The 24,438-nt window shown below is 43.4% G+C and overlaps 3 protein-coding genes across 4 annotated transcripts in view; all 3 read right to left on the reverse strand.

Moving 5' to 3' along the window:
- Window positions 1–11,841, reverse strand: part of aqr (aquarius intron-binding spliceosomal factor) — a 63,070-nt gene extending 51,229 nt beyond the window's left edge. The window contains exons 1-14 of the mRNA XM_046308357.1: window positions 11,714–11,841; window positions 11,317–11,420; window positions 10,804–10,860; window positions 10,674–10,714; window positions 10,552–10,587; window positions 10,333–10,453; window positions 9,941–10,081; window positions 9,093–9,161; window positions 8,761–8,861; window positions 7,118–7,194; window positions 6,009–6,073; window positions 4,421–4,651; window positions 3,763–3,866; window positions 1,261–1,363 (exon numbers count right to left, since the gene is read on the reverse strand). Coding sequence (XP_046164313.1) covers window positions 1,261–1,363; window positions 3,763–3,866; window positions 4,421–4,651; window positions 6,009–6,073; window positions 7,118–7,194; window positions 8,761–8,861; window positions 9,093–9,161; window positions 9,941–10,081; window positions 10,333–10,453; window positions 10,552–10,587; window positions 10,674–10,714; window positions 10,804–10,860; window positions 11,317–11,391 — 1,221 coding nt within the window. The 5' untranslated portion in view covers window positions 11,392–11,420; window positions 11,714–11,841. The remainder of the gene's footprint in view (window positions 1–1,260; window positions 1,364–3,762; window positions 3,867–4,420; window positions 4,652–6,008; window positions 6,074–7,117; window positions 7,195–8,760; window positions 8,862–9,092; window positions 9,162–9,940; window positions 10,082–10,332; window positions 10,454–10,551; window positions 10,588–10,673; window positions 10,715–10,803; window positions 10,861–11,316; window positions 11,421–11,713) is intronic.
- Window positions 11,842–12,991: 1,150 nt separating this feature from the next.
- On the reverse strand, window positions 12,992–17,280 carry LOC124001750 (zinc finger protein 770-like). Its single transcript, XM_046308783.1, has 2 exons — window positions 17,151–17,280; window positions 12,992–16,766 (listed from the first exon to the last, which is right to left on the reverse strand). Exon 2 carries the CDS (start codon window positions 16,701–16,703, stop codon window positions 13,554–13,556), a length of 3,150 nt encoding a protein of 1,049 aa, XP_046164739.1. The 5' UTR covers window positions 16,704–16,766; window positions 17,151–17,280; the 3' UTR covers window positions 12,992–13,553.
- Window positions 17,281–18,467: 1,187 nt separating this feature from the next.
- The window catches only part of dph6 (diphthamine biosynthesis 6), a 91,065-nt gene continuing 85,094 nt past the window's right edge, over window positions 18,468–24,438 (reverse strand). For both annotated transcript variants that reach the window (XM_046308963.1, XM_046308962.1), the window contains exon 15: window positions 18,468–20,316. In XM_046308963.1, coding sequence (XP_046164919.1) covers window positions 20,198–20,316 — 119 coding nt within the window. In that variant the 3' untranslated portion in view covers window positions 18,468–20,197. The remainder of the gene's footprint in view (window positions 20,317–24,438) is intronic.

The following is a 24,438-nucleotide window of genomic DNA, read 5'->3' on the forward strand; positions in this document are numbered from 1 at the left end:
CTGTCACGACAAACTCCTCATTCATTCATGTGTTTTAGGTCAGGGGCCTTAATGTTGTGGCCTAAATGATGGTTGTGTTCCAAACATGATGCAGAAGCCTATATAATCCCTGTGTTCCCATATGTGACCACTGTCAATAACTGCCATGCTGCGCCAATTCTGTTACACTGCTGTGTTCTCCAGGCACTATCCAACCCAGGGTTTTGTCATTCTCATGTCCATCAGGGACTGGCAGAGAGGTCCATAGAGCTCTAGACCCTATGCCTCAATGGAAAGTAACGTCCAGTTCAAATACCTCGGACAATTCCATTTTAAAACAAACAAATATAACGTTGGATCAAATTCACTGCAATCCAGGAAAACCCAAGTTCCCAACTTCCCCTAGGAATTCAGTCCATATTAAAAAGGAAAAATAATATTCTGTTCAGAATTCAAGAGTGGTTGGTTAATGTCTTGGGGAAATTAAATAACCATCAGAACAGTGATAGCTAGAGGCTGAACACAGCATAACTCCAGTCCTCTCGTTCCCCAGGTTTAATTGCAGACTCTGCAGTGTGTGAGCTGCTCTGCTCCCTACTGTACAGCACAGCACCCCGAGCCTCTGACAGACGCATAATACCTAACTGGAATCTTTGGAGATTTTCGGTTGCCCAGGGCAACCCGGGGCCAAATGAGTCCCCTGACATTGGTTCTGGGAAACAATCTAATCAGCTAATTATGGAAAAGCTTCTCTTCAGTAGTGGGGAGAGGAGGCCTAGAGAAGACTTGAAGTGAGTAATTACAGTAGTAAGGACAGAGCAGGTCAGTGGCTGGTCGCTTGGTGACAGAGGGTTATGGGGGATGAGAATTGTTTAACACACTGGATTTCTGTTTTTAGGAGGGACTAAAAGGTGTGTGTGGAGAGCAATCAGATCCACTGCTGTCTTTTCCTAGGATAAGAGAAACATTGCTGGGGGTTGCATACTGTATTCCAAGGTCAAAAGCATAAATGAGTGGCTTTTAAACAAGCCACAAATACCTGTTATGCCGCTACGCTCCCCAGGCAATTATTGTTCTGAAAATGACCATATCCTGACGTTGCTGCGGTTTAGCCAAGCACCTTGGGTGGCGTCTCATTATCGTTCCCTTCCCCCTTAACCACAGATCTAGGATCAGATAACCCTTTCCCCATTCCTAACTTAAAGCATTAGGACGATGACACAAATACCTGATCCCCAATCAGTGGTTAAGGACAACGTCTCCCTGTTTTGTAGCACCTACCAGCAGCTCCAGGAGGACCTCCTTCTCATAGGTGGTGTCCTGTCCCTCTGCCAGCTCTGGTAAGAGGCATAGATACGAGGCCACCCTGTGGAGAGTGTTGGAACTGCATGGAGGAAAAAAGAAACAACTTTAGCATATTTGACGTTACAAACTTAATATTTATTTCCTTTGAGCATCATGATTTAAACAGTCATATATTTTCTGCTAAGTCAGTCTGTTTACTACAACAAGAAGACCCAGGGGTAGAAATGCACATTCAGGAGAATATTTACACTGTGCCGATGATTCTATTTTTCTGAGGAAAACTCCCCTATTCCAGCGTCCAGGTCGCTCCCCTTTATTTGACAATGTGAAAAGTGCCAAATTTTCCCAACACACAGGCTGTTCCTTAAATCTGTGCTTGATAGAATTGCAATGTAATGTATGCTAGTCCTCGTGTTTTCCTCAACTCTGCTCTGCTAAGTAGCGGCTACTGCAGTCCTGCTCTGTCAGCATGGCGTGTTCAGGGGCCGGGGTCGATGCGATTATTCAAATCCAACCACATCTCCATCTCTCAGAGCTGAGGCAGAGGCTGCCTGGCATGTGCCATGGCACAGGCAGGGGTTGGTATAAAGAGACACTGTGACTGAGTCCTGTACAGACAGAGCGGGACACGTGTCATTGTGAGCAGAAGTGTGGGCAGGCTCGTGATGATGCCATGATTTGACCACACGGATCAGTGGGTTTTGCTGGCCATGCAGTTGGTCCGTCTAGGGACTGGTATGGGTCACGCTGCTGTACTGTACTTCATGACAAAGCTAAAATAGCTGCTATGAGTTGTTAAGGAGACGAATGCAGCAATTATCTCAATATTAAATCATTTCTGATAACAATTAAGTATCTTACTGTAATTGTTTTCCTCCCAAAATGTTAAAGGGTAAACAAAAACAGATTCTTAGCAAAGAGTCATTTCTCAAGCAAGAATTCTGCTGGGACAGTCAGAGGGGTCTGAGTGGGGGGGGAAAATGGCGCCGGAGGAGATGGCTGCCGTTTAACAGGCTCCTAACCAATTGTGCTATTGTGTGTTTTTTCCACATTATTTCTAACTTATTTTGTGCATAATGATTCTGCCACTGTCTAATATCTTGTGCTTGACAGAGTCGTGGCTGAACGACGACATGGATAACATACAGCTGGAGGGGTTTTCCGTGCATCGGCAAGAATGCACAGCCTCCTCCTGTAAGACAAGGGGTGGTGGTCTGTGTCCATTTGAAAAGAAATCAATAATTTCACAGTATTATTCCAAACTCATAGTGAAGAAATATATATAAAACCCAGGAAAATAATCTTTATTACCACACTGGGCCTTTAAAACTAAAAAGTAAAAAATACCCCGTCTGTGTGTGTTTTGGGTATTTAGCAGATCAATCGGGAATAGTGGACGAGTGGCAGTTTATCTTGTGGGTAGCACAGCTGAAATAGCTGGCATTAAAAATAAGGGTTTCTGGGTAAAAAAAAGTGCCTTGTTAAAAGTGATGGGCATATGTGGAGTTTCCAGAGCTGCTTTGAAGCCAGTGGGGCGACTGGATAACAATGCAGAGCCTGGCTTCATTCACGAGAACAACAATACACAGGAGAAACGACAGCTTGAGCTCCTCTCTTCTGGAATAAATTCACACAACAGCTCTGATACTTCACTGCTTGGCTTGCTGAGACCCAGTGTTAATTATCTCAAACTCAGCAGCACCTAGGACCAGGAGGAAAGGAGACAAGGATAGGAAAAGGGATACCTAGTCAGTTGTACAACTAAATGCATCTTCCGCATTTAACCCAACCCCCCAGAATCAGAGACTCCCACGTCATTGGCGCCCGGGGAACAGTTGTTGTTAGGGACAACTGCCTTGCTCAAGGGCAGAACGGCACACCTTGCTGGCTCGGGGATTCAAACCAGTGACCTTTTGTTATCTGCCGCCGCCCCACACACACACACACACACACACACACACACACACACACATCACACACACACCACACACACACACACACACACACACACACACTAACAAGGCCCCGTCAAAGGGGGGAATGTTTTTTGCTGAGGCCACTACCTAACATGATCTGACAAACACAGCTGTTCAAAGAGTTTATTCTCCAGCTCCTGCAGATCGATTCAATTAATGAGGCGAGCCTCTCTCTCTCCCTCTGGTTGGTACCACTCTACTGCACATTCAAGGACTCACAGGCTGACTAACGTTAGGGATGCTAGCGTTACGCCAGTGACAACTCAACATTTGTCATCACGGTAGCGTGAAGATATAAAGGTTTAGATGTGTATGGATGTTTTCCTCCACACACAAAAACAGCTTATATTTCACTGCCTGGCTTGCTGAGACCCAGTGTTACCTATATCAAACCAGCAGCACCTAGGACCAGGAGGAAAGGAGACAAGGATAGGAAGCGCGCGCACACACACACTAACAATTGATTCTTCTCCCACCCGTCTATCACACAGACACACTTTACCTGAGATGACCAAACTGTTTTGTAAGGGATTCCCGTGTGTCCACTGCTGCCACATTGGACAGGGCAAAGTCCTGCAGCTCTGGGAAATGGGCAAAGGCAGCCCTCTGAAAGACAACACACAAACATTAAGAGCAGTTGCACACACCTCAGAGCCAGTGTGATGTCAGGCACCTCATGGATTCCCCTCATTTATTCATCCAGCATCTATGTGGGGCTAGAGAGAAGTAGGGGAAAGAGAGAGATGGACAGATGGAGAGCCAAGCTAAGAACAGATGAACCAACCTGTATATTTATACAAAGATGCATTTGATCATTATCAAGTTGAGAGGTATAAAAGAGGAATTATGAAACATGTTGAACACTGAAATCTATGGAGAATTCTCTCTGGGACTGAAATGTGACTTGACATTATTTCTTGTCAAAGATGTCTGGAAGCTGTCACTAAACCATGAATGATTCATATTCGTACATGTTTTACTCACAGCACCGGCCACGTCGCCCAGGTGCACGAGACTCTCGCGCTCTACTTTCAACGCTTAAAATGTGCCACTGATGTTAACAACAATCCCTATCAAATAAACTATTTTAATACACAACACATTCTTAACTAGACAGGTAGGGGAACCAAACAAAAATGGAGGCCAGCATGGTGTTGTACCTGCAGTGAAGTGATTCTGTCGTAGTGGAGTGTGGTCATCTCCTTCTCTGTCAGGGCGTTGCCCGTCTGGTCATTGATCTCAAAGCCTGTGTAGAACTTCAGCATGTCCAGTAACTGGCAGAAGAGGTGACCCTCCTTCTCTCTCTGCATGAGACTGGACAGGTGGCAGCTCACCACCAGGTGGGAGTCGTCCAGCACCGTGTTGAACCAGCGCCTGGTGGGCAGCAGGGCCTGAACACAGACAGAATGGATCCACACATCACACATCATGGGAAAACCATGCTGAAACAGCAGCCTTTATACGAGACCAGAACCTCAAAAATTATAGATTTTTCGACACATATACCTAGAAAAACAAAAGGGGCCCTCAGAATGTTAAACACATTGAGGGTGTTCTAAAAATCCAGCCTACTATTACTATGCAGCCCAGCCCTGTAGCTGATAACAAGGAGACGGTGCAACATCACTAACCAGGATTAGTCCATGTATGGATTGACTCAGTCACTGGGGTCATTCAGATCAATCCATCTACCAAACACAATTCCCAGCATTGAGGCCCAGAGTATAAATAGGGCCCTATTGATAAAGGGTCGACTTGAGAAGGTTGTTTTGGACACTTTTTGATGAGGGTTAGAGTTCACATTTCCAAAAAAAGAGGAAAGGAAAAAAACAATGACAATACTTATACAGAAGCATTTATGGAAAATGGCAACACCAGAACCTTCATTTCTTCCATTGAATTCACCTCTACACAGAAGGCAGGTGCTGCAAAGGATTATACCCTCTCACAACACAAGCGTTATCTACGGCAGCCATCTTTGATCCCCAACCAGCCATGACAGATAAGACAGCTCAGCCTAGCAGAAGTGGAAAATGTAGGGTCTCTTTCTCCATACAGAGACTCATAGGGCATCATCATATCATCGCAGAGAAGGCAAGTATGAGATTTCAGCCATCCCTTTGTAAAATGATACTGCTGAGAGGGAAAGGATTTCTCTGGAGGCAGCTTGCCTTGCCGGTGCCAGGGGGAAAAAAGTATAGCCTGTCATCAGATGGAATAGAACTCGATTCATCCTATCCTCCCTGTGTGGAAACAGGAGCAGCGTCACCTTGCAGCCTGGCGAGGGAAGGGACCACCTTGACTGTGACACCTCTGAGAGGGAAAGGATTTCTCTGGAGGCAGCTTGCCTTGCCGGTGCCAGGGGGAAAAAAGTATAGCCTGTCATCAGATGGAATAGAACTCGATTCATCCTATCCTCCCTACAGCCTGGCGAGGAAGGGACCACCTTGTCATCATAAAGCCAGAGTAGAGAGGATAAGAAAGCGTGCTACATTGTGACCTTACACCTCTATGTTAGAAATAACCTAGATTTACCAAGTCAACCAAAACCAGTCATTCAGGGACAGAGTTCCATACTCAACACAGATCAAGACCGAAATAGGTGTACAGGTAGGTAGAGCGAACTCAAGTGTCTTTGCATGCTCAGTGATTGCAGATATTCAGTTGATCCTATATGAAATGGCTGCCTGGTACCCCTCATAACTACACAACAAGAACATAGCGTCCTTTATAAATGGTGTTACTTACCTCCAGGTCAATCATGAGCTCGATGAACCTCTCGCAGTAGTGCACCTTCTCCATGGGTACAGGGCCTGAGAGAGACAATACAGAGAGACATTCAGATCAGGTAATAAAACACATGACCACACACGCTATCACACAGGAGGGAATGGGGGGGGGGTGATGTGTGTGTGTGAGGTAGTGCCAGGAAGTGGCCCGGACGTGCACGGAGAACACGGTGTGTGTGTCTTCCTCAGGCACTGCAGCACACTGGGAGGTCAATGTGTAGGTGCTGTGGACCAGGACAATTAGAGTCTGGGTCTCAGCATGACCACCTTTACCCAGCTGCATGTTGGGAAAGATGCTATTCTGAGCATTCAGGTTGGCTAAGGGTAGTCTGGTCACCCTGCTTTACATCACCATGGAGACTGTGAGGAGGGGAGCATCTGGACAGGACTGCCCTTTCAAAGTGGAGGTCAAGTCAGAAGGAAAGGATGAACTTTGGGATAGATAGAGGGTTGGAACAGCTGAGACGGTCACAGAGAGATGAGGTCTGCGCATAGATAAAGACTATCAAAGATCTATGGCTAATCATATACAAGGATAAAGTCTAGCAAGTAGCACCTGCCTGGGCTGTCCTCGTCTGCCACTGGTAGGGGATATCTAGTCAGTTGCATAACTGAATGCATTCAAACAAAATGTGTCTTAACCCAACCTCTGAATCAGAGGTGGGGGGGGCTGCTTTAAGTGACATCCACTTCATCTGCGCCCGGGGAGAAGTTGTTGTCAGGGGTTAACTGCCTTGGCCTTGAGTAACAACTGTTCCCCGGCCTCAGAACGGCAGACCCCCACCTAGCCAGCTATGGGGTTCGAACCAGCAACCTTTCTGTTACTGGCCCAAGGCTCTTAACCGCTGGGCTGCCTGCCGCCAGGATAAGATTTGTACCTCTGCTAACTTTTAAAATACATTTGCACAACAAGGTGTGACAACTTTTTCTGTATGAGGACCATTTTTAGCCTTGAGAATCTCTTCTAAGTAAATCTGACCCCCCTCCCCTCCGCGGTGTCCTGCTGCTTGTGGGGAATAACGAAACACTGCTTTGCTCATAAATCATAACTGTGTTGCTAAATGTTACCTGCTGGGGAAATGGACACCAGAACACCAAGAAACTTCTTAATGAGAGCAGAGAGGAACGTCCTCTCCATCTTAGCTCTGGAAATAAAGGCAGGGAAATAATAATTAGCGACACGCATCACTGTGCCTTTGATGGGACTATGTCTACTGGTCCTAATACATGCAGAGGGTCTATGTCTACTGGTCCTAATACATGCAGAGGGTCTATGTCTACTGGTCCTAATACATGCAGAGGGTCTATGTCTACTGGTCCTAATACATGCAGAGGGTCTATGTCTACTGGTCCTAATACATGCAGAGGGTCTATGTCTACTGGTCCTAATACATGCAGAGGGTCTGCTAAATGACTTAAATGTAAATGTCTATGTCTACTGGTCCTAATACATGCAGAGGGTCTGCTAAATGACTTAAATGTAAATGTCTATGTCTACTGGTCCTAATACAGGCAGAAGGTCTATGTCTACTGGTCCTAATACACGCAGAAGGTCTATGTCTAGTGGTCCAGACACAGGCAGAAGGTCTATGTCTAGTGGTCCAGACACAGGCAGAAGGTCTATGTCTAGTGGTCCAGACACAGGCAGAAGGTCTATGTCTAGTGGTCCAGACACAGGCAGAAGGTCTATGTCTAGTGGTCCAGACACAGGCAGAAGGTCTATGTCTAGTGGTCCAGACACAGGCAGAAGGTCTATGTCTAGTGGTCCAGACACAGGGTCCATGTCTAGTGGTCCAGACACAGGCAGAGGGTCCATGTCTACTGGTCCAGACACAGGCTGAAGGTCTATGTCTAGTGGTCCAGACACAGGCAGAAGGTCTATGTCTAGTGGTCCAGACACAGGCAGAGGGTCCATGTCTACTGGTCCAGACACAGGCTGAAGGTCTATGTCTAGTGGTCCAGACACAGGCAGAAGGTCTATGTCTAGTGGTCCAGACACAGGCAGAGGGTCCATGTCTACTGGTCCAGACACAGGCTGAAGGTCTATGTCTACTGGTCCAGACACAGGCAGAAGGTCTATGTCTACTGGTCCAGACACAGGCAGAGGGTCTATGTCTACTGGTCCAGACACAGGCAGAGGGTCTATGTCTACTGGTCCAGACACAGGCAGAGGGTCTATGTCTACTGGTCCAGACACAGGCAGAGGGTCTATGTCTACTGGTCCAGACACAGGCAGAGGGTCTGTGTCTACTGGTCCAGACACAGGCAGAGGGTCTGTGTCTACTGGTCCAGACACAGGCAGAAGGTCTATGTCTACTGGTCCAGACACAGGCAGAAGGTCTATGTCTACTGGTCCAGACACAGGCAGAAGGTCTATGTCTACTGGTCCAGACACAGGCAGAGGGTCTATGTCTACTGGTCCAGATACACGCAGAAGGTCTATGTCTACTGGTCCAGATACACGCAGAAGGTCTATGTCTACTGGTCCAGACACATGCAGAAGGTCTGTCTACTGGTCCTAATACAGGCAGAAGGTCTGTCTACTGGTCCTAATACAGGCAGAAGGTCTATGTCTACTGGTCCTAATACATGCAGAAGGTCAATGTCTACTGGTCCAGATACATGCAGAAGGTTTATGTCTACTGGTCCAGATACATGCAGAAGGTATATTTCTACTGGTCCAGATTACAGGCAGAGGGAGAATATCTTACTGCTCTGATGCTTTGCCTTCCAACTTGTCAAAATTCTTCTTGATCAGATTCCAAAACTTTTGGAGCTTGGGAACTTTCTTCAGCTCGTGTTGCAGTCTAGACTGTAAAGATGAAAGTGTGTTCATTAACCAATCTTAAGGATGCTATAAAATTAGTAAATGCAACATTTGCACTAGGAAAGTTGTTTTTTGGCTCACCAACCCTATTCCACTTAATCAATCACAATTTGTAAATGTGTAAAATATTGTCACAATTTTAAACATAATGCCTATCTAACAGGGTGACAGTTCTAAGGACATAAGAGCACTTGAGATAAGGGGAAATGTTCTTACAGGCAAGATACACATCCACATGGGCAGTGAGATGAGCTGCTGCACCTGCTCTCTGATCAAATCCACCTCCTGAGAGAGAGAGAGAAATAGAGAGAGAGAAAGAGAAAGAGAGAAAGAAATAGAGAGAGAGAAATAGAGAGAGAGAAATAGAGAGAGAGAAAAGAAATAGAGAGTGAGAAAGAGAAATAGAGAGAGAGAAAGAGAAATAGAGAGTGAGAAAGAGAAATAGAGAGAGAGAAAGAGAAATAGAGAAGAGAAATAGAGAGGGAGCGAGAGCGAGAGAGAAAATGGGTGTGGATTGGAGGGACATAAGGATATTTGTATGTTGGTAGACTAATGGCAATGCAGCAAACTGATTAGAATCATCACAATGAGTTCAGGAGAAACATAGGGGATGAAAATGGATTTTCAGAGTGAGACTGGTGCAATGGCTACCCATGGTTTTGAGAAGGAGTGGAGAACACAAATGTGCTAGAGAAACACCTGAATACACAATTTGAAGTGTAATACTGTCACCTAGTGGAACCTGCACCAAACTACCTTAATTAAAACCACCTCAAGGAAGTTTTCCTTTTGTTAGCTCATCTTCGTGGCCCTGAGACTACTGGATAGGCGTAAGCAGTAGCTCCATCTAGCTTCAGCTTTGTTACTTCCACCTATCCATTGTCATCAGGCCGGGGAAAGGGGAGTGAACAAGGTCAGAAGAAAGGGACTCTTCATTCTATGGTTGTTACTAACATATTTCGCAATAAAACAATGCATTACTCAACTTATATTATGTGGTTGATTCAGCCAATCACTAATTCTACATTTCCAGAGAGTTAGACATTGGTTGGTATGTGACATACCAGGCTGTTGAAGCAGTGGTCAAGGAAGACCAACAGTACAGTCTGCTCCTTCAGAGTCAGGCCAGCCTCCTCTCCAGCCAGCACGGCCTCCATCACACACTTAAAGAAGTACGGGAAGTGGCTAGGCTCCTTCTTAAACACCTGGATAAAGATAATAAACCAAGGGATAAAGAAGACATGCATTGATATTAGAGGACATTGATCAATGCTTGCTGGAAACATTTTCTCTAAGTAGCTTTAACGCAGGGGCTGTCCCTGTACAGCTGACCGCAACACTCATATTCACAACATAACAGCGAGTGTTGTTCAACATGCTAACACAGATAACAATTTGTTACGTGAACCTAAGGATGAACATTTCTGTTTGACAGGCCACTCAATCCCATTCTTACCTCCCAGGCAGGGACATTCTCTCTGAACTTCTCATTGACTATGCAGCAGATGGACATGAGGTAGGCATTACTGGAGACCTCAGGATTATAGTTCACCCACAGGTAGTTCTCCAGGTACTGACTGAGAGGCAGGACACAAATAGATGCAAACATTAAATTTAAAAATATTAAATGACTGATAATGCATTGAGGCCACATAGAAAAAGGTCAAAAACCCACCTGAACTCCAACAACATGATCTTCCTAATGGCGAACCTGAAGATAAAATAGCAGAAATGGAGGATTTAAGACAAGTAAACATTACAAAATACTGATGCTATTCAAGAGTTGAGTTCACTCACTTGGACTTGAGAATCTCTCTCTCATAGACATCCTCTAAAACCTGAGTGGGTGACAATTATAGTTTGTTAGAGCAAGAAGACCATCTCCTCCACTATATTCATAACTCAAGTTTGTCAGTAGGAGGCTCACCTTTGGGTCAAATGGTAGTTTATTCTTGGCATGGGGAGCCCAGTATCTGTTAGACAACTTAGAGAAGAAAGAGTGTTATTATAACAGCAATCCACAGTACACCCCCTCTATGGAAACCCTTCCCCTCCAATTCAAAAAGATGGAAACCAGGGCTGTGTTCAGTACGAAAAAAACAGTGTGCAATGTTCAATCAAACATAAACGGTACTGTTCTGAACGATCAGTTGAAAAACGGGGAAGGTTTGTGGAACGCCGTCAGCAACGTAGCAAACGTTGAAACGAACTGAACGCACCCCTGCTAAATTGTGATTCGGTCAAATAATCAGTGACATAACAAAACAAGTTTAAAAAAAACTCGGTTTCCGACAGTTAAGGATGTTAAAAGAGTAAAGTAGCAGCAACTACCAATGTGAAGTCCAGCATAAGCAGAGATGGCAGTTATTTTAGCACAAGTGTAATTGAGACAGCTATTAAAAAGACAAAGCACTAAAACAGTATTTTCGTATATAGTTACCTGTGTGACATATTCTGCGTTGATTTGGGACACAGAGGGCGCAGATGCTTTCTTAGCATGGGTTTGATTCTCCATGTCGCAGTTCAACTCGCTATCTTAATTTCCTGAGGAAAAATGTAACTATAAGATAACATATCAAACTACTTATTCCAATGACATTTGTAATTTAAAACACTAGTATGCTAGATAAATCTGGACGAGCTAGCTAAATTGACTTTACAGTACAGCGAACTAGCTAGCTAGTTAATGCTAACGTTAGCTAATAACGTTAAAGAGTAGTAGTAGATTACACTAGCTAGCTAGTACCCGTTATATTCAAATTATATGGTGGCAAAAAATGTGTTGCTAATAAAACATTGTTGTTTATATATAAAGTCAAATAATTGTAGAAACTAACCTTGGTATTTCAAAACATCTGTGTGATTCCCGCTACGCATGTACACAAGCAAAACGATTTATTTGCGACACATTTCCGGTGCGCTGTTTAGATTCCTAGTGAAACAAGGGATGTAACATAACAGTTCCTACACAGAAAGCAGTGCCAGTATATTCAGTCAGTATATTCCAAAATCTTTGGGCGCACCCACATGGGAAATCGATCAAGTTTGGGGTAATTTCTATAATATCTGGGTTTATCATTATAGTTGTTATTATGGCTAAACAATATTTTAGACTATATAGTAATATGAGAGAACATAGTAGTCTATGAAGATAGGTTACCTGAATCATTCATGTGCTATTAGGATGAACTATGAAGTACATTTTTGCATAATTCAACAGACAATATAAAATCTCACGAGATAGACATTTATATAGTATAGACATTTTTTATCCAAACATGTCACACAAACTTTGATCAAAACAGCAAAGTATGGTTTTACCATTCGGCCTTTAGATTTGCTACCAATGCTTCTTATAGGACACATTACTGCACTCTATACTCCTCTGTAAACTGGTCATGTCTGTTACCTGTCGCAAGACCCACTGGTTGATGCTAATTTTTAAAACCCTCTTAGGCCACACTCCCCCCTATCTGAGATATCTACTGCAGCCCTCATCCTCCACACACAACACCCGTTCTGCCAGTCACATTCTGTTAAAGGTCCCCAAAGCACACACATCCTTGGGTCGCTTGTCTTTTCAGTTCGCTGCAGCTAGCGACTGAAACGAGCTGCAACAAACATTCAAACTGGACAGTTTTATCTCAATCTCTTTATTCAAAGACTCGATCATGGACACTTACTGACAGTTGTGGCTGCTTTGTGTGATGTATTGTTGTCTCTACCTTCTTGCCCTTTGTGCTGTTATCTGTGCCCAATAATGTTTGTACACTGTTTTGTGCTGCTGCCATGTTGTGTTGCTACCATGCTATGTCGTTGTCTTAGGTCTCTCTTTATGTAGTGTTGTGCTGTCTCTCTTGTCGTGATGTGTGTTTTGACCTATATTTTTAATCCCAGTCACCGCAGGCCTTTTGGTAGGCCGTCATTGGAGATAATAATTTGTTCTTAACTGACTAGCCTAGTTAAATAAAGGTTAAATAAAACAAAATAAATGGCAATTATGCAGATGATGAAAAGCTAACTCTTAACCAATAAATAACACGCACATTGTTTTTACCATAAATGCCTTGGCTTCACATGACAATAATTTCATTTTAAACTCTGGAATCAACAAATGACAATAAAAGGCACATTTTATTCAAATCAATCAAATTGTCATTTTAATCTTTCTGAACAGTGTTGTGGGCATACAAAACTAAACTGAGAAAAGAGATAAATCATATTAGATATAGGTAAATAAAAACATGAATTAAAAAATGTATGCACCCACTATTGTAAATCGCTCTGGATAAAAGTGTCTGCTGAAAGACTCAAATATAAATGTATCTGTTAAGGCCATGTCTTATTTGTGTGTGCGTTGGTGTGTTTTTAGATGAGATGCTTGTGTGAAAGTCTTCTCACACACTTTACACGGGAAAGGCCTCTCTCCTGTGTGGGTGACATAATGTCTCTGGAGTTTAGAGGGAGTTTTGAAATCCTTGAAGCAAATTGCACACCGATATGGGCTTGACTCAGTAAACTCAATTAGATTTCTTGAGACACATTTATGGACCTGAAGATCCCTTTCTGTTTCAAAAGTTGTGATGCATGTGTCACACTGAAATGGCGTGTGAATTGTTTCACACCAGGAATGATCAAGCCTCTCATTTTGGATAACATTATGGCTGTCTGCATCTGCTATGACTCGATTGGTTGGAACATCCATGTCCCCCCCATATCCTGTTGCAATGATGTCTGACCTGTAATCTCATTGCTTTGGACATGAACATTTAGATGAGTAGCAAGCTCAGATGGGGACAAGAAGTGACTGTGACAATAGTCTTCACTTTGTCTACTCCCAGATTCCATACTATCATCTGGTATGTCTTGTTTTGCCACAAAGCCTGGGTCTCTTGTCTGTGAAGAATGTTCTAAACCCTCATCAGTGACTGAGCAGTGATCAGAGCTGTCTTTGTAGGACTGTGGCATGTCTCTCAGTGTCTTTCCTTGAGCAGAGGCAAGAGTTCCATGGTCCCCAAACCTGCTGTTTTCCTGGACATCACTACATGTATTAATCTCATGTGTTCGTTGTTCATGGCTTCTCAAGTGGCAAGGCTGTCTGAAAGTTTTAGTGCAGAAACTGCATTTGAATGGTCTTATCCCAGTGTGTATGAGAAAGTGTCTGGATAGTTTGCTTGGAGTGTCAAAGCCCTTCTGGCAAATTGTGCACAGGTGTGCTTTTCTTTTAACACAGATCACTTTGTTTATAGGCCTGGAGTTGTTGCGCTTCTGCAAATAGTTTTGTATGGATTGTTTAGAAGTCTTGACTATGTTGTTGTCCTGTTGTGCCTCTGCTTGAATATTACAAGTATCCTCAAAATTGTCCTGGAATGGTCTCCAGTCATTCACACCATTCAAATGTAACAGCTCTGTTGTTCTCATAGAACTCGCCACGGGAACTTGAGCACAGACTTTAGAGTATGGATGTTGTTGCGGCCTTCTTACTTTCATTCGGTTTCCCTGTCGAGAGGCAGGTCTGAAGGGTCTCCACTTGTGAGTTCCCTCGTGGACTTTCAGGTGTGTGGCCTGTCTGAACGTTTTTCCACATGCCAGGCATCGGAAAGCTCTCAAGCCAGTGTGTACAAGGTTGTGTCTTTGTAGTTTAGAGGCACATGGGAAATATTTGAAACATAGCAAACACTGGTGTTGGGTATGGCTTGTATTCCCCACAGGGGTGGCATCGGCACCTTTTAAAGCCAATTCAGGACCTATACTCAGGAAAGGGTCATTGTGAACTTTTCCTGCGGAAGGTTTTGCCTGATTTGTCAATTGTAAGTGGCCACATTGATTCAGTGTCGTTTCTGGTGGCATTTGGAGAGGGAGCCGAAGCTTGGATAGAGAGGATGTTGAACACTGAAACTGCACTTTACTATTGCATTCATTGTATCCACATGTAAAAGCACTGCCTTGACCTGACTGACTCTCTGTAGGGGAGTTGAGGTGAAAGTTCCTATCAAAATTAAGCTTTTCAGGAAGCTTTTCCTGAAATTGGAGACCCACTGGATACCCTCTGTATTCAGTCATTCGACGTGATGGAGGTCTCGAACGCTGAGCATATCTTTGCTTGCCATTTCTGGACCACAGATGAGTGCGGGAGTGGATCCTTAAATGTGTTGGCTGGCGAAACCTCTTCCCACATGTGTAGCACCCAAACGGTCTCTGACCAGTATGGGTCAACATATGCCTCTGCAGTTTGGATGGAGATGGGAAACTTTTAAGGCATGCGAGACATTGATGGTTCAGTGGCCGATTCTTTGTTTTCTGGCTGATCTTCTTACATTGGCTGTTGGTTTGACCAGATACCGGTGTCTCCAGGTAAGATGTTGCAGTTGAGTCCTGCAGAGTGGAAACTGAAAAGTCTTTATCAACTTTGAAATTCAGCTTCCAGTGCTCTGGTTTAACAATAATATCAAGCTCAAATACCTTCGAATCATTAGTCTCTGGAGTAGTAGTCCCTTTGTCTGAATTCTGGTATGCATGTCCTGTCTTCGACACAGCATCCCTGTGATCATCCACCTGACTTGTGTTCTGAGATTCATGTACGGTCTTATGGCTGAATTGGTGCCTCTTTAAATGGGTTGAAAGACGGAAGGCTCTGCCACAGGCACGGCACTGAAAGGGTCTTACTTCTTTATGCATCATGTAATGCTGCCTGCGTCTAATTGAACTGCTGAATGTCTTCGAGCAAATGCTACACTGAAAGTGACTGGTACCACTGGTATTCAGCTCCACTTTGACAGGAAGAGGAGACTTTGTTTCCAACTTGTCCAGGTGCTGTGGAGCACGGACACTTATTTCACACTGTAGCTCCATCTCTTTATTTTTGTTTCTAGCATCTATTTGTTTTTGTTTGGTACGCCCACTTTGGAAATTTGATATATTATGTGAGGCATATAGGTGTGTTTTCAGGTGTGACACCTGCCTGAATGTTTTCCCGCAGTCCTCACAGGAAAAGGGCTTCTGGCCAGTGTGCGTAAGAAAATGACGCTTTAGTTTGGATGGAGAACAGAAGGTTTTTGAACAAGTTGGACATTCGTGGTTCACCCTCATTCTACCTCTGGAAGAGCTCTGCTGAGACCCTAGCATGGGGATAGTCTGAAACCCAGTAGGTTTACGTTCATGTATTTGAGAGTGCATTTTCAAATGCACCCTTAGTCTGAAGGTCTTCCCACAAATGCTACACTCAAATGGTTTTGGATGACTGTGAATTGGTAAGTGCCTCTGAAGCTGGTGAGACGAACTAAAACACATTAGGCAGACTGTACATGTGTGGACATTGTCTGTTTGCCACACACCGTTCTCCATTCCATCAGAGCCGATCATGTTATCTTGCACTATTACATTTGTGAAGCCATTTCCACTTGGCAGAGTGTTTTGTTGGCTGATAAAGCAACCATTATCAGCAGGTGGGATTAGTTCAGGTTGCGGTTTGATCTCTGTGGCTGTAGTGTACATCTCTAGTAATGTCCTCTGCATGGGCCCATCTCTTTGAAAAGACACTGTAGGCAACAGTGGGGTATCGGTAGTCAAATAATGTCCTGATTTCCTAAGAGATGGATCAAGGTTTGTAGGTACTGATATGGGATGTAGCAAACTCTCTGTGGGTGGACTCCAATTGCGGTAATTCCCTGTGTGAGTCTCAGAGTGCTTCTTTAAATGTACAGATTGTCTAAAGGCTTTTCCACAAACCAAACAGATAAATGGCTTCTGGCCTGTGTGTATGAGATAGTGTCTCTGGAGTTTAGAGCCACTCGGGAAACCCTTCTGACAAACGGAGCACTGATGCATTGTTGCCTTCTTCGTTCCTATGATGTTCCACAAATGCTTTATGATTCTCCTTCATTGAACAATCTAGGAAAAACATAAAAACAGTTTAAATACAATGTTTTTATGGGTGTATACGCATAGAATAGGCTATTCAATAATACAGAAATATTGAATCAATCTCAAAAACAACTGCATTCTTCAACCGAACAAAAAAAAAAAACTTGTCCACCCGGGAATGCAAATCCATTAATTATTCACACCTTTCATCATGCTCTTGTAATAAAATATGTCAGCCGATCATTAAAACTCCCATTTAACATAAAATAGGCCTAACTTGAAATATGGTAACATATTACGGAAAGCTTGATTTAAGCCAGAATGACACACTGAAGATGATAGTTAGCTAACCTTAACTAATGTTTCATTTAGCCTACCAGTTACACCATGATAAATGCATAAAAGACTCACCAAGCACGTGTCCGGCTGACTGTTGTTCTCCAGAATGAGAAACACAAGAAACATGTATGCTTTGTGATCCAGAAAACGACGATAAATTGAGGTTAAGCGACAACAGCGTTCAAAATGAACTGTGTCCGTCTCTCAATAATGCTCGGGCGGAAACAGCAAGACTTATTTTAGGTTCCCACACTACCATCACTTCTGCTCGAACGTCTACTTTAGTGGCAGTATCTATTACGTTTATTTAATTTAACCTTTAGTTAACTATCCGAGGTGATAATAACAAACCAAAAACTTCGCAGAAATCCACTACAACACTTTGAACGAGTTATTTTTAATACGATTGTGGTTGGTTTAGCACACCAATGGAGACACAAACTAATTACACAGCCTCATCTCTAGATTTTTTTTTTTTTTTACTGCAGATTGAGATTCTAACCACAATCCAAATCTGCCCCGGACTCATTGAACTGACCTAGACACTGTATACTGGCACGATCAGTCATAGACACACCTGTCTACAATTAGTCGGAGATAATAAAAAATAGTTTAAAAAAAAGGGAAAAGGTATTGGGAATCCAACTATAGAAGTATATGTTTACCTCAGCCTCTACTTCGATATCCCACATCTTGTAGTTTAATTCAAGATTAACCAATTAACCGAGTGGCTTTCTAGTTTTTAAGATGTCTGGAAGCTTACTGTTTACTGCCTGAGCTCAGTCACCCTTGGATTAGGTGCTTGACTAAATACTTAGATGCAAAAATACACAAATAAATAGACAAACAAACTGTAGGCCTCCAGGAATTCAACTGAGCCGCTTATTTGGCTGCAGTTCATAAAATCAGCCACAAGAGGGATGCACACACCACTCAATAAACTGCTTCATCATCAAGCTGTATGAAGGAGTACATGTCAGTGATACATGTCTCATGATGGTTGCTGGTATTCACAATTGTGAATCAAGAAACACAAATAAGAACACTTTCAAAAAGATTCAAAACAAAATAATCATATAAATCACTGTGGGTTTGTGGCCAGTGTCTGAAGCCCCAGAGATATCCTGACAAGCTCTCCCCCACTGTAGACAACTGCCAGGGGGAAGGGAGCTGCGAAACCAGCCTGAGTAGCCTGAAGAAGCTAACACACAGTCAAAGTCCATGTGCCTGGCCACAATGACATGGGCCGCAGGCTGGTACACTGCACACAAAGGACAATGTTAGCCACGACAACTACTAGCTTGTGTGTGAGCTGGCTGCCAGTTTCTTAAGTAGACGATGTAGATTTTTTTTAACACACAAAGAAAGAATTCAAGGAAAATTAAAAATGTCACCCTGTCTTTATTCATTTTTTGAGAGGGCAGAGGTGATAACATTGAGCAGTTAGTCTAGACAGACAACACAGTCTGTACAGTAGCCTTACTGTATGTGCAAACCCATGTCCAGGGGTGTGACAACATGCTTGATGTCTCTGCTTGTGTCTGTCTGCATGTCTGGGAAATAATCGCTTTCTGTGGTGATCGACAAGTGGTTGTCTGTCTGTGTTTGGCACCAAATGTTATGGCTGGGCCATTGTTGACTCATTCTAAAACGCTGACATGATCCCTGTAGACCTACCACATTCAGATTAAATAGTGTGTAAAAACAGGATGTAGGATTGTACCAACCACAAGATTCCTACCTTGGGGTGTCTACCCAGAGAACTGCTTGGTATTTCAATAAGGCAAAGGAATGCTTTGGACTCACAGTTCAACAAAGAAAAAGAGAAGAGTAAACTTCCAACATGTGTAGAGCATTTTAATAAGGAACTTATTCACATTGTTAAATTGAGCGGTGCTGCTGTTTTATATATGATTTTCCCTCACAAGGTATATTCCATATGTGCCCTTGCGTTTCCTTTAGGTCGACTAAACCTACATGGTGAATCTTAACATGTATTATATTGGTGCGTTATTTTGCTCAGCCTCATAGATAATTGCTTGTCTGGTTTTTTTTTTTAACCTTCAATAAAATCTTCAGGCGCTGTTGGTTGCCTCTATTGTTCAATTTTTGATAAGAGCAATGAAAACAACAGATAGATGGTTGAGATCAATAGCCCACTCTGCTCCCTCCATCACCAGCACAATGGAGAAGATAGAGCCTGAGTGAAGATGCATTCCAATTGAGCTCGTCAATACGGTTCATAATGTTTGAGAAAATAAATGTTCCAGGAGCAATAGTTAATGGTGTTGTTTTCTTCACATCCCGCACGCACAAACACACACACTATATATAGTGCATACCCACACACACTCTTCCGCTCTCTTTGTGTGGACGCCAGCCCTGCAGCTGTGTGTAGGCTAGGGGAACGACCCTCTCCTATAAACCACACTGTGTTAGAATCAATGGGCAACATAAAGAGGCTTAATCTTTTCAGGTGCTTGGTTCTGATTGCTTATTGTAATAACCAGTCTCTGGCCGTGCCAAACACCAGGCAGACTCAAACAATGCATAACACCTTAAAAACAAATCAATGTGTAGCTTTTCCTACAACCTAGGATTTTATTAGGGGTGTTAGCTTGCTAAGTGTGAATCTATTGATAACAGTGGAAGATGCAGGGATATAGAGTAGCTATTAGCTCGTGGTCTGGGATACACTGACTGCAGCTCTCTGGTGCTGTGGCATGTGGGCTGTACTGTCCTGTACTGTACATTAGATCTGTCTCATAAATGCTCTCTGTTTCAGAGTGACAGCTGTTGGAAGCCTTGTTTGAAGGATACAGTGGATTACTAGCCTAGTGTCTTAAGTAAGCCTCTATACTCATATGTACGCAATTATACATATATGTACAGAAACATACTACATCAGCACATTCACACACGTCAATAACAAATAGTAAGGCCATCAAGCAAAGGGTTGGTCTGTGTCCAAATGAAGTCTGTAATATAAGTGGTCTCTATGAACATTCAAGTCCCTCTCTGGGTGGATCATGATCCCTCCTTTAGCATTCCTCTAGAGTTGTAGTTCTGTGCAGTGGATGGGGGAGAGTGGTTTCTCTTGTTCAGATAGGTCTCACTCTCTACAGACTGAGCCAGCAGGACAGGTGGAGGACAGCAGAGTCAGGCAAGTCTAGGACTGGAGCAAAGGCCACAGATGGGCTGGCCTGGCCTAGAGTGGTCCTCAAACATTCCTCAAGTCCTGGGAGAGAGATAGAGGCGGTGAAGTAGGGGGTGAGAGAGAGAGGGGGGTGGTAAGGGAGAGAGAGAGAGAAAGGCGGGGGAGTAGGAGGAGGGAAAGAGAGATGTGAAGAGAGAAAAAAGTTGTTAATATCATCTGACTTCCCCATTGAAAAGCTGTAAATCTGATTGTACCTCAGGATCTTAGGATCAGGCACGAGGCCCTAAGATGTCCGTCCCAGTGGGGCTGCCCCGGGACCGAGGCTGCACTTAACCCTTCAACCAGGGAACACAGGCCCATTCACAGAATATTGACATTCTCAAATCCCCGGCAGATTGTATAACCCCCCATTCAACTCCCTGCAGTGCAGACATATGGTCAGCAAGGGCTGGACTGTAAGCTACTGAACCCACACACCCCCTGCCCAAGACACACAGAATACACACACAGGCATTCTAACACACACACACACACACACACACACACACACACACACACACACACACACACACACACACACACACACACACACACACACACACACACACACACACACACACACACACACACACACACACACACACACACACACACACACACACACACACATCCCAAACCCCTAACCTACCTCCCCAACACACACTTAAACCAATGAACAAATGAGCAGCAGCTTGTTGTGGGGGGATCTAGTGGAATAGATCCTGCACCCCCTGTCGTGTTGGGATGTAAGGAAGCTGTGTTGGGACGGTTGGCTCTCAGCTTGAGCGGAGCTGAGAGATTGTTCGAGAGGGTTAGTGTGTTGGTGTGTGTCTACAGACAGACAGGCAATGGACATGTGAGACATGTCTTTGGCTGTCTCCTTGTTGACAGCCTGTCCATTTAGCAGTGGCCCACTGGGATGATGTGGCCGCCATGTCCTCTCCTGCTCCTCAGCCCCTAATAGTCACAAGTGTTCCCCTGGCTTCGAATGGATGGCTTTCATGGCCTTGTTAGTTCCATAGGTCTAACAGTGTGTTGAGTGTGTCATGGTGTGGTCACTGGGACGTGATATGTTGTTGGGATGTGGTAGCTAAGTGTATCTAGATATCATTTGGTTGGAACCATTGGCTCAGATGGTTGTTGTATGGTCCTTGGGACATCAGAGTCATGGGTAGGGCTGTGGCGGCCACAACATTTCGTCAGCCAGTGATCGTCAAGCAAATTACTATCGGCCTCACGGTAATTGACCGGTAATTAACATAACACATTTAGCATCTCCTGGCTTCCACGCATAGACTACAAGCCACTGATGCAGACCTTTGGAACATCTACATTTTAAAAAGTCTAATAATATAGCCTACACCATCACAATAAATCCATTATTTATTTTAGACTGATCTAAAGAAACATGATATAATGAAAATGTAGTATATATCATGAGAACAGAATAGCATACTCTGAGTTGTCCTTATGTTAGGTCCTTATGTTAGGTCCTGATCTGGCTATGCCAAATGGCTGTGGGCTACACAAGTTCATATAGCAGACAAGATTTTCTTAGAATTCCGTGGCATTATTTTATAGCATGAATAATACAATTGAACAAAGCTTAATAAAATAGAAAGGATATTCTCTCCAAATTATTGGGGGGAGTGCGCACATGCGGCTATTCTGTGTTGAGCGCTTAACAAAGAAATAGTTATTGCTATATGCTTAAAATAGAGTTATTAATTTAACTAGTTGTTCTACAAACGTTGGGCTATATTTTTTTATTTTTAATACATTGTAAGGCTGCATGATGCGACTAATGATGATTTGAAAAAGGTTTATTGAAAGGCATGAGCTCTGCTTTGTTTTTTTGCGAAGGCTGTACACACTACATCAGTCACTCATTTACAATTTCACAATCACTTGAAAATGCCTAGAATTTCATGGCGGCATCCCCTTTGTGTGGCCGTAATTCACCCTAAAGAATCCAAGCCTTTTGCGGCCAGTGGCCGTTGTATGCTTCTCCCTGAGTGCTTTCTCACAGGCTACAAGTGAAGACAGACACATCGGGGACGCAACTGCGCACATCCTTATCCAATTCCAAGGTGCATATGGAAGATATATTGGAAGAACTGTCCACATTTACTTTGTCAGCCAACAATATGAGTAGGCCTAACGAACAGCAAAATCACTAGCCTACGTCAATCTACTATTCCCCATAGTACAAAGGTTGACCTATTCTATTCTGTGTGAGAAATAAATATTCCAGACATAGTCTGGGACTGTTGCGGGATGCGGTAGATCCCAAATTAATACAACCACTAGCATCAAAAAAACGTTTTTACGCAATGTGGCTGAAGCAACAGATCAGAATGTAAAATGTTGATAAAATATTAGGCATCACTCACATTATAAGCTCAGCAATGTACACATGGTAGTAGACGCAAATGTTCCATTAGAGGAAAACACCATGATCAAAAGTGACCACAAATGCAAGTATCCATGTAATGCTTTTATTATAAAAGGAACATTTATGGTGAAAATTATCTTCCCCAAACTTGAAACTTCTTAAAATGAAGCACATTAATCTCCTTTACAAGGGGTGTAGATCCTAACTGGCATACACAGCGCTTATGTATGCCAGTTAGGATCTACACCCCTTGTAAAGGGGATTAATGTGCTTCATTTTAAGAAGTTATTTGATACAGACCTTATTAAAACATATAGGCCTATGGGCTAGGCTACATGAGGTGTGCGACTATGATTCCAAAAAGTAGAGAAAAAAAAGGCATTGTTTCTTATGCTGGGCATCATTCGCAAGTGATAATATAGTAATTCTTGATTTAATCTTGTCTTTACATATACTAAATAATATATGTGTGAAATGTGTTTTGATTTAGAATGGACCTATGCACTTATATAATGAATGGAGGATGCTTTTCCCTGTGGTTCATTTTCATGCCAGCCTGGTAGGCTATACTCCTGTTGTAAATATAAGCAATGTGCTTAATAGGAAAGTTGAGAAATAAATACAGTAGGCCCAGCCTATAGAAAGCTGATCCTGCTATTTTCTAAGTAGAGGCCATCACTCGGTTTTCTCGCGCAATTGAAAAGCATATTGAAATGTTGCGCAACATGAGCTCATGGGCTCCCATTAAGTGTTTGATTAGATTTTCGAATACATTTGCATTGATGTCAGAGTGATTAGAGGAACAATAGAGTGCTGAGTACCAGGCAGTTAGCAAGTTTGCTAGGCTACTAATGAAGATCAGCAGCATCAGAGCTTGGAGAAGCCTGATTACCGTGACTAAACGGTCAATTGGAATTTCACTGCCTTCATGACTCGTGACCGACCGCCGGTGTGACGGTAATACGGTCACCGCAACAGCCCTAGTCGTGGGTTTGATTCCCACGTGAGCCACATATGTTGAGTTTAGAGCATGCCATTTTGTCACTTAGGATTTAAAAAATAACTGCTAAATGACTATATCAAAGCTTCAAAAACCTGTGTCACTAACTGTCAATCTGTGGTTACATTCACACTGAATTTACATTTAATTCAATGAAGTTACAATCTATAGAGACTCATCTATAGTGAACTATAGCCCGTTTCAATAGCAAGCCTCAGTGTAAGAGCAGAGAAGTTCTGTCACCATGATGAACTTGTGGAGAGAAATCAGGACAGAAAGGTTACCAGCGCTGTTCAGTGCCATTTAATAAGCCTCATTGTCTTTCATTAGAGCAGAACGCAGCACGCCAAACACACACACAAAGAACCCGTACAGACTAATTAGCTAATATGTGCGACGGCTTAAAATGCCCCCACTGAACACACAGCCTTTTTTCTATTTTATGAAAAGGCTAAATATGTTTTTTATCTGAGCGTGAGGCTTCACCCTGGGATGTAGGACCCTCTGGAGATCAAGTGGAGACAACAGAGAGAGGCAGCGAGATCACAGAGAGTAATGGTAACATTAGGGGAGAAAGAGACAAAGCCTTCATCACACCTATGAAACAAGGCCTTTTTAGTCTTTGAGCTTTGAGGCAGACAGGGCCTTTGTGTGCCTGGGACCAAGGCGAGGGGTGAAGGTGAAAATGGAGTGACCATCCGTCCATGTGTGTGTACACTACATGTGTGTAGTATGTGTGCTGCTGAAAGAACCCTCCCCACACACACCC

The sequence above is a fragment of the Oncorhynchus gorbuscha genome, linkage group LG17 (genome assembly GCF_021184085.1).
Source record: "Oncorhynchus gorbuscha isolate QuinsamMale2020 ecotype Even-year linkage group LG17, OgorEven_v1.0, whole genome shotgun sequence".
In the NCBI taxonomy this organism is placed as follows: domain Eukaryota; kingdom Metazoa; phylum Chordata; class Actinopteri; order Salmoniformes; family Salmonidae; genus Oncorhynchus; species Oncorhynchus gorbuscha.

Excerpts from the sequence above, each read along its gene's own strand:
- LOC124001750 (XM_046308783.1), bottom strand. The coding sequence starts at position 16,703 with ATGCATCAGTGCTCCGTTTGTCAGAAGGGTTTCCCGAGTGGCTCTAAA.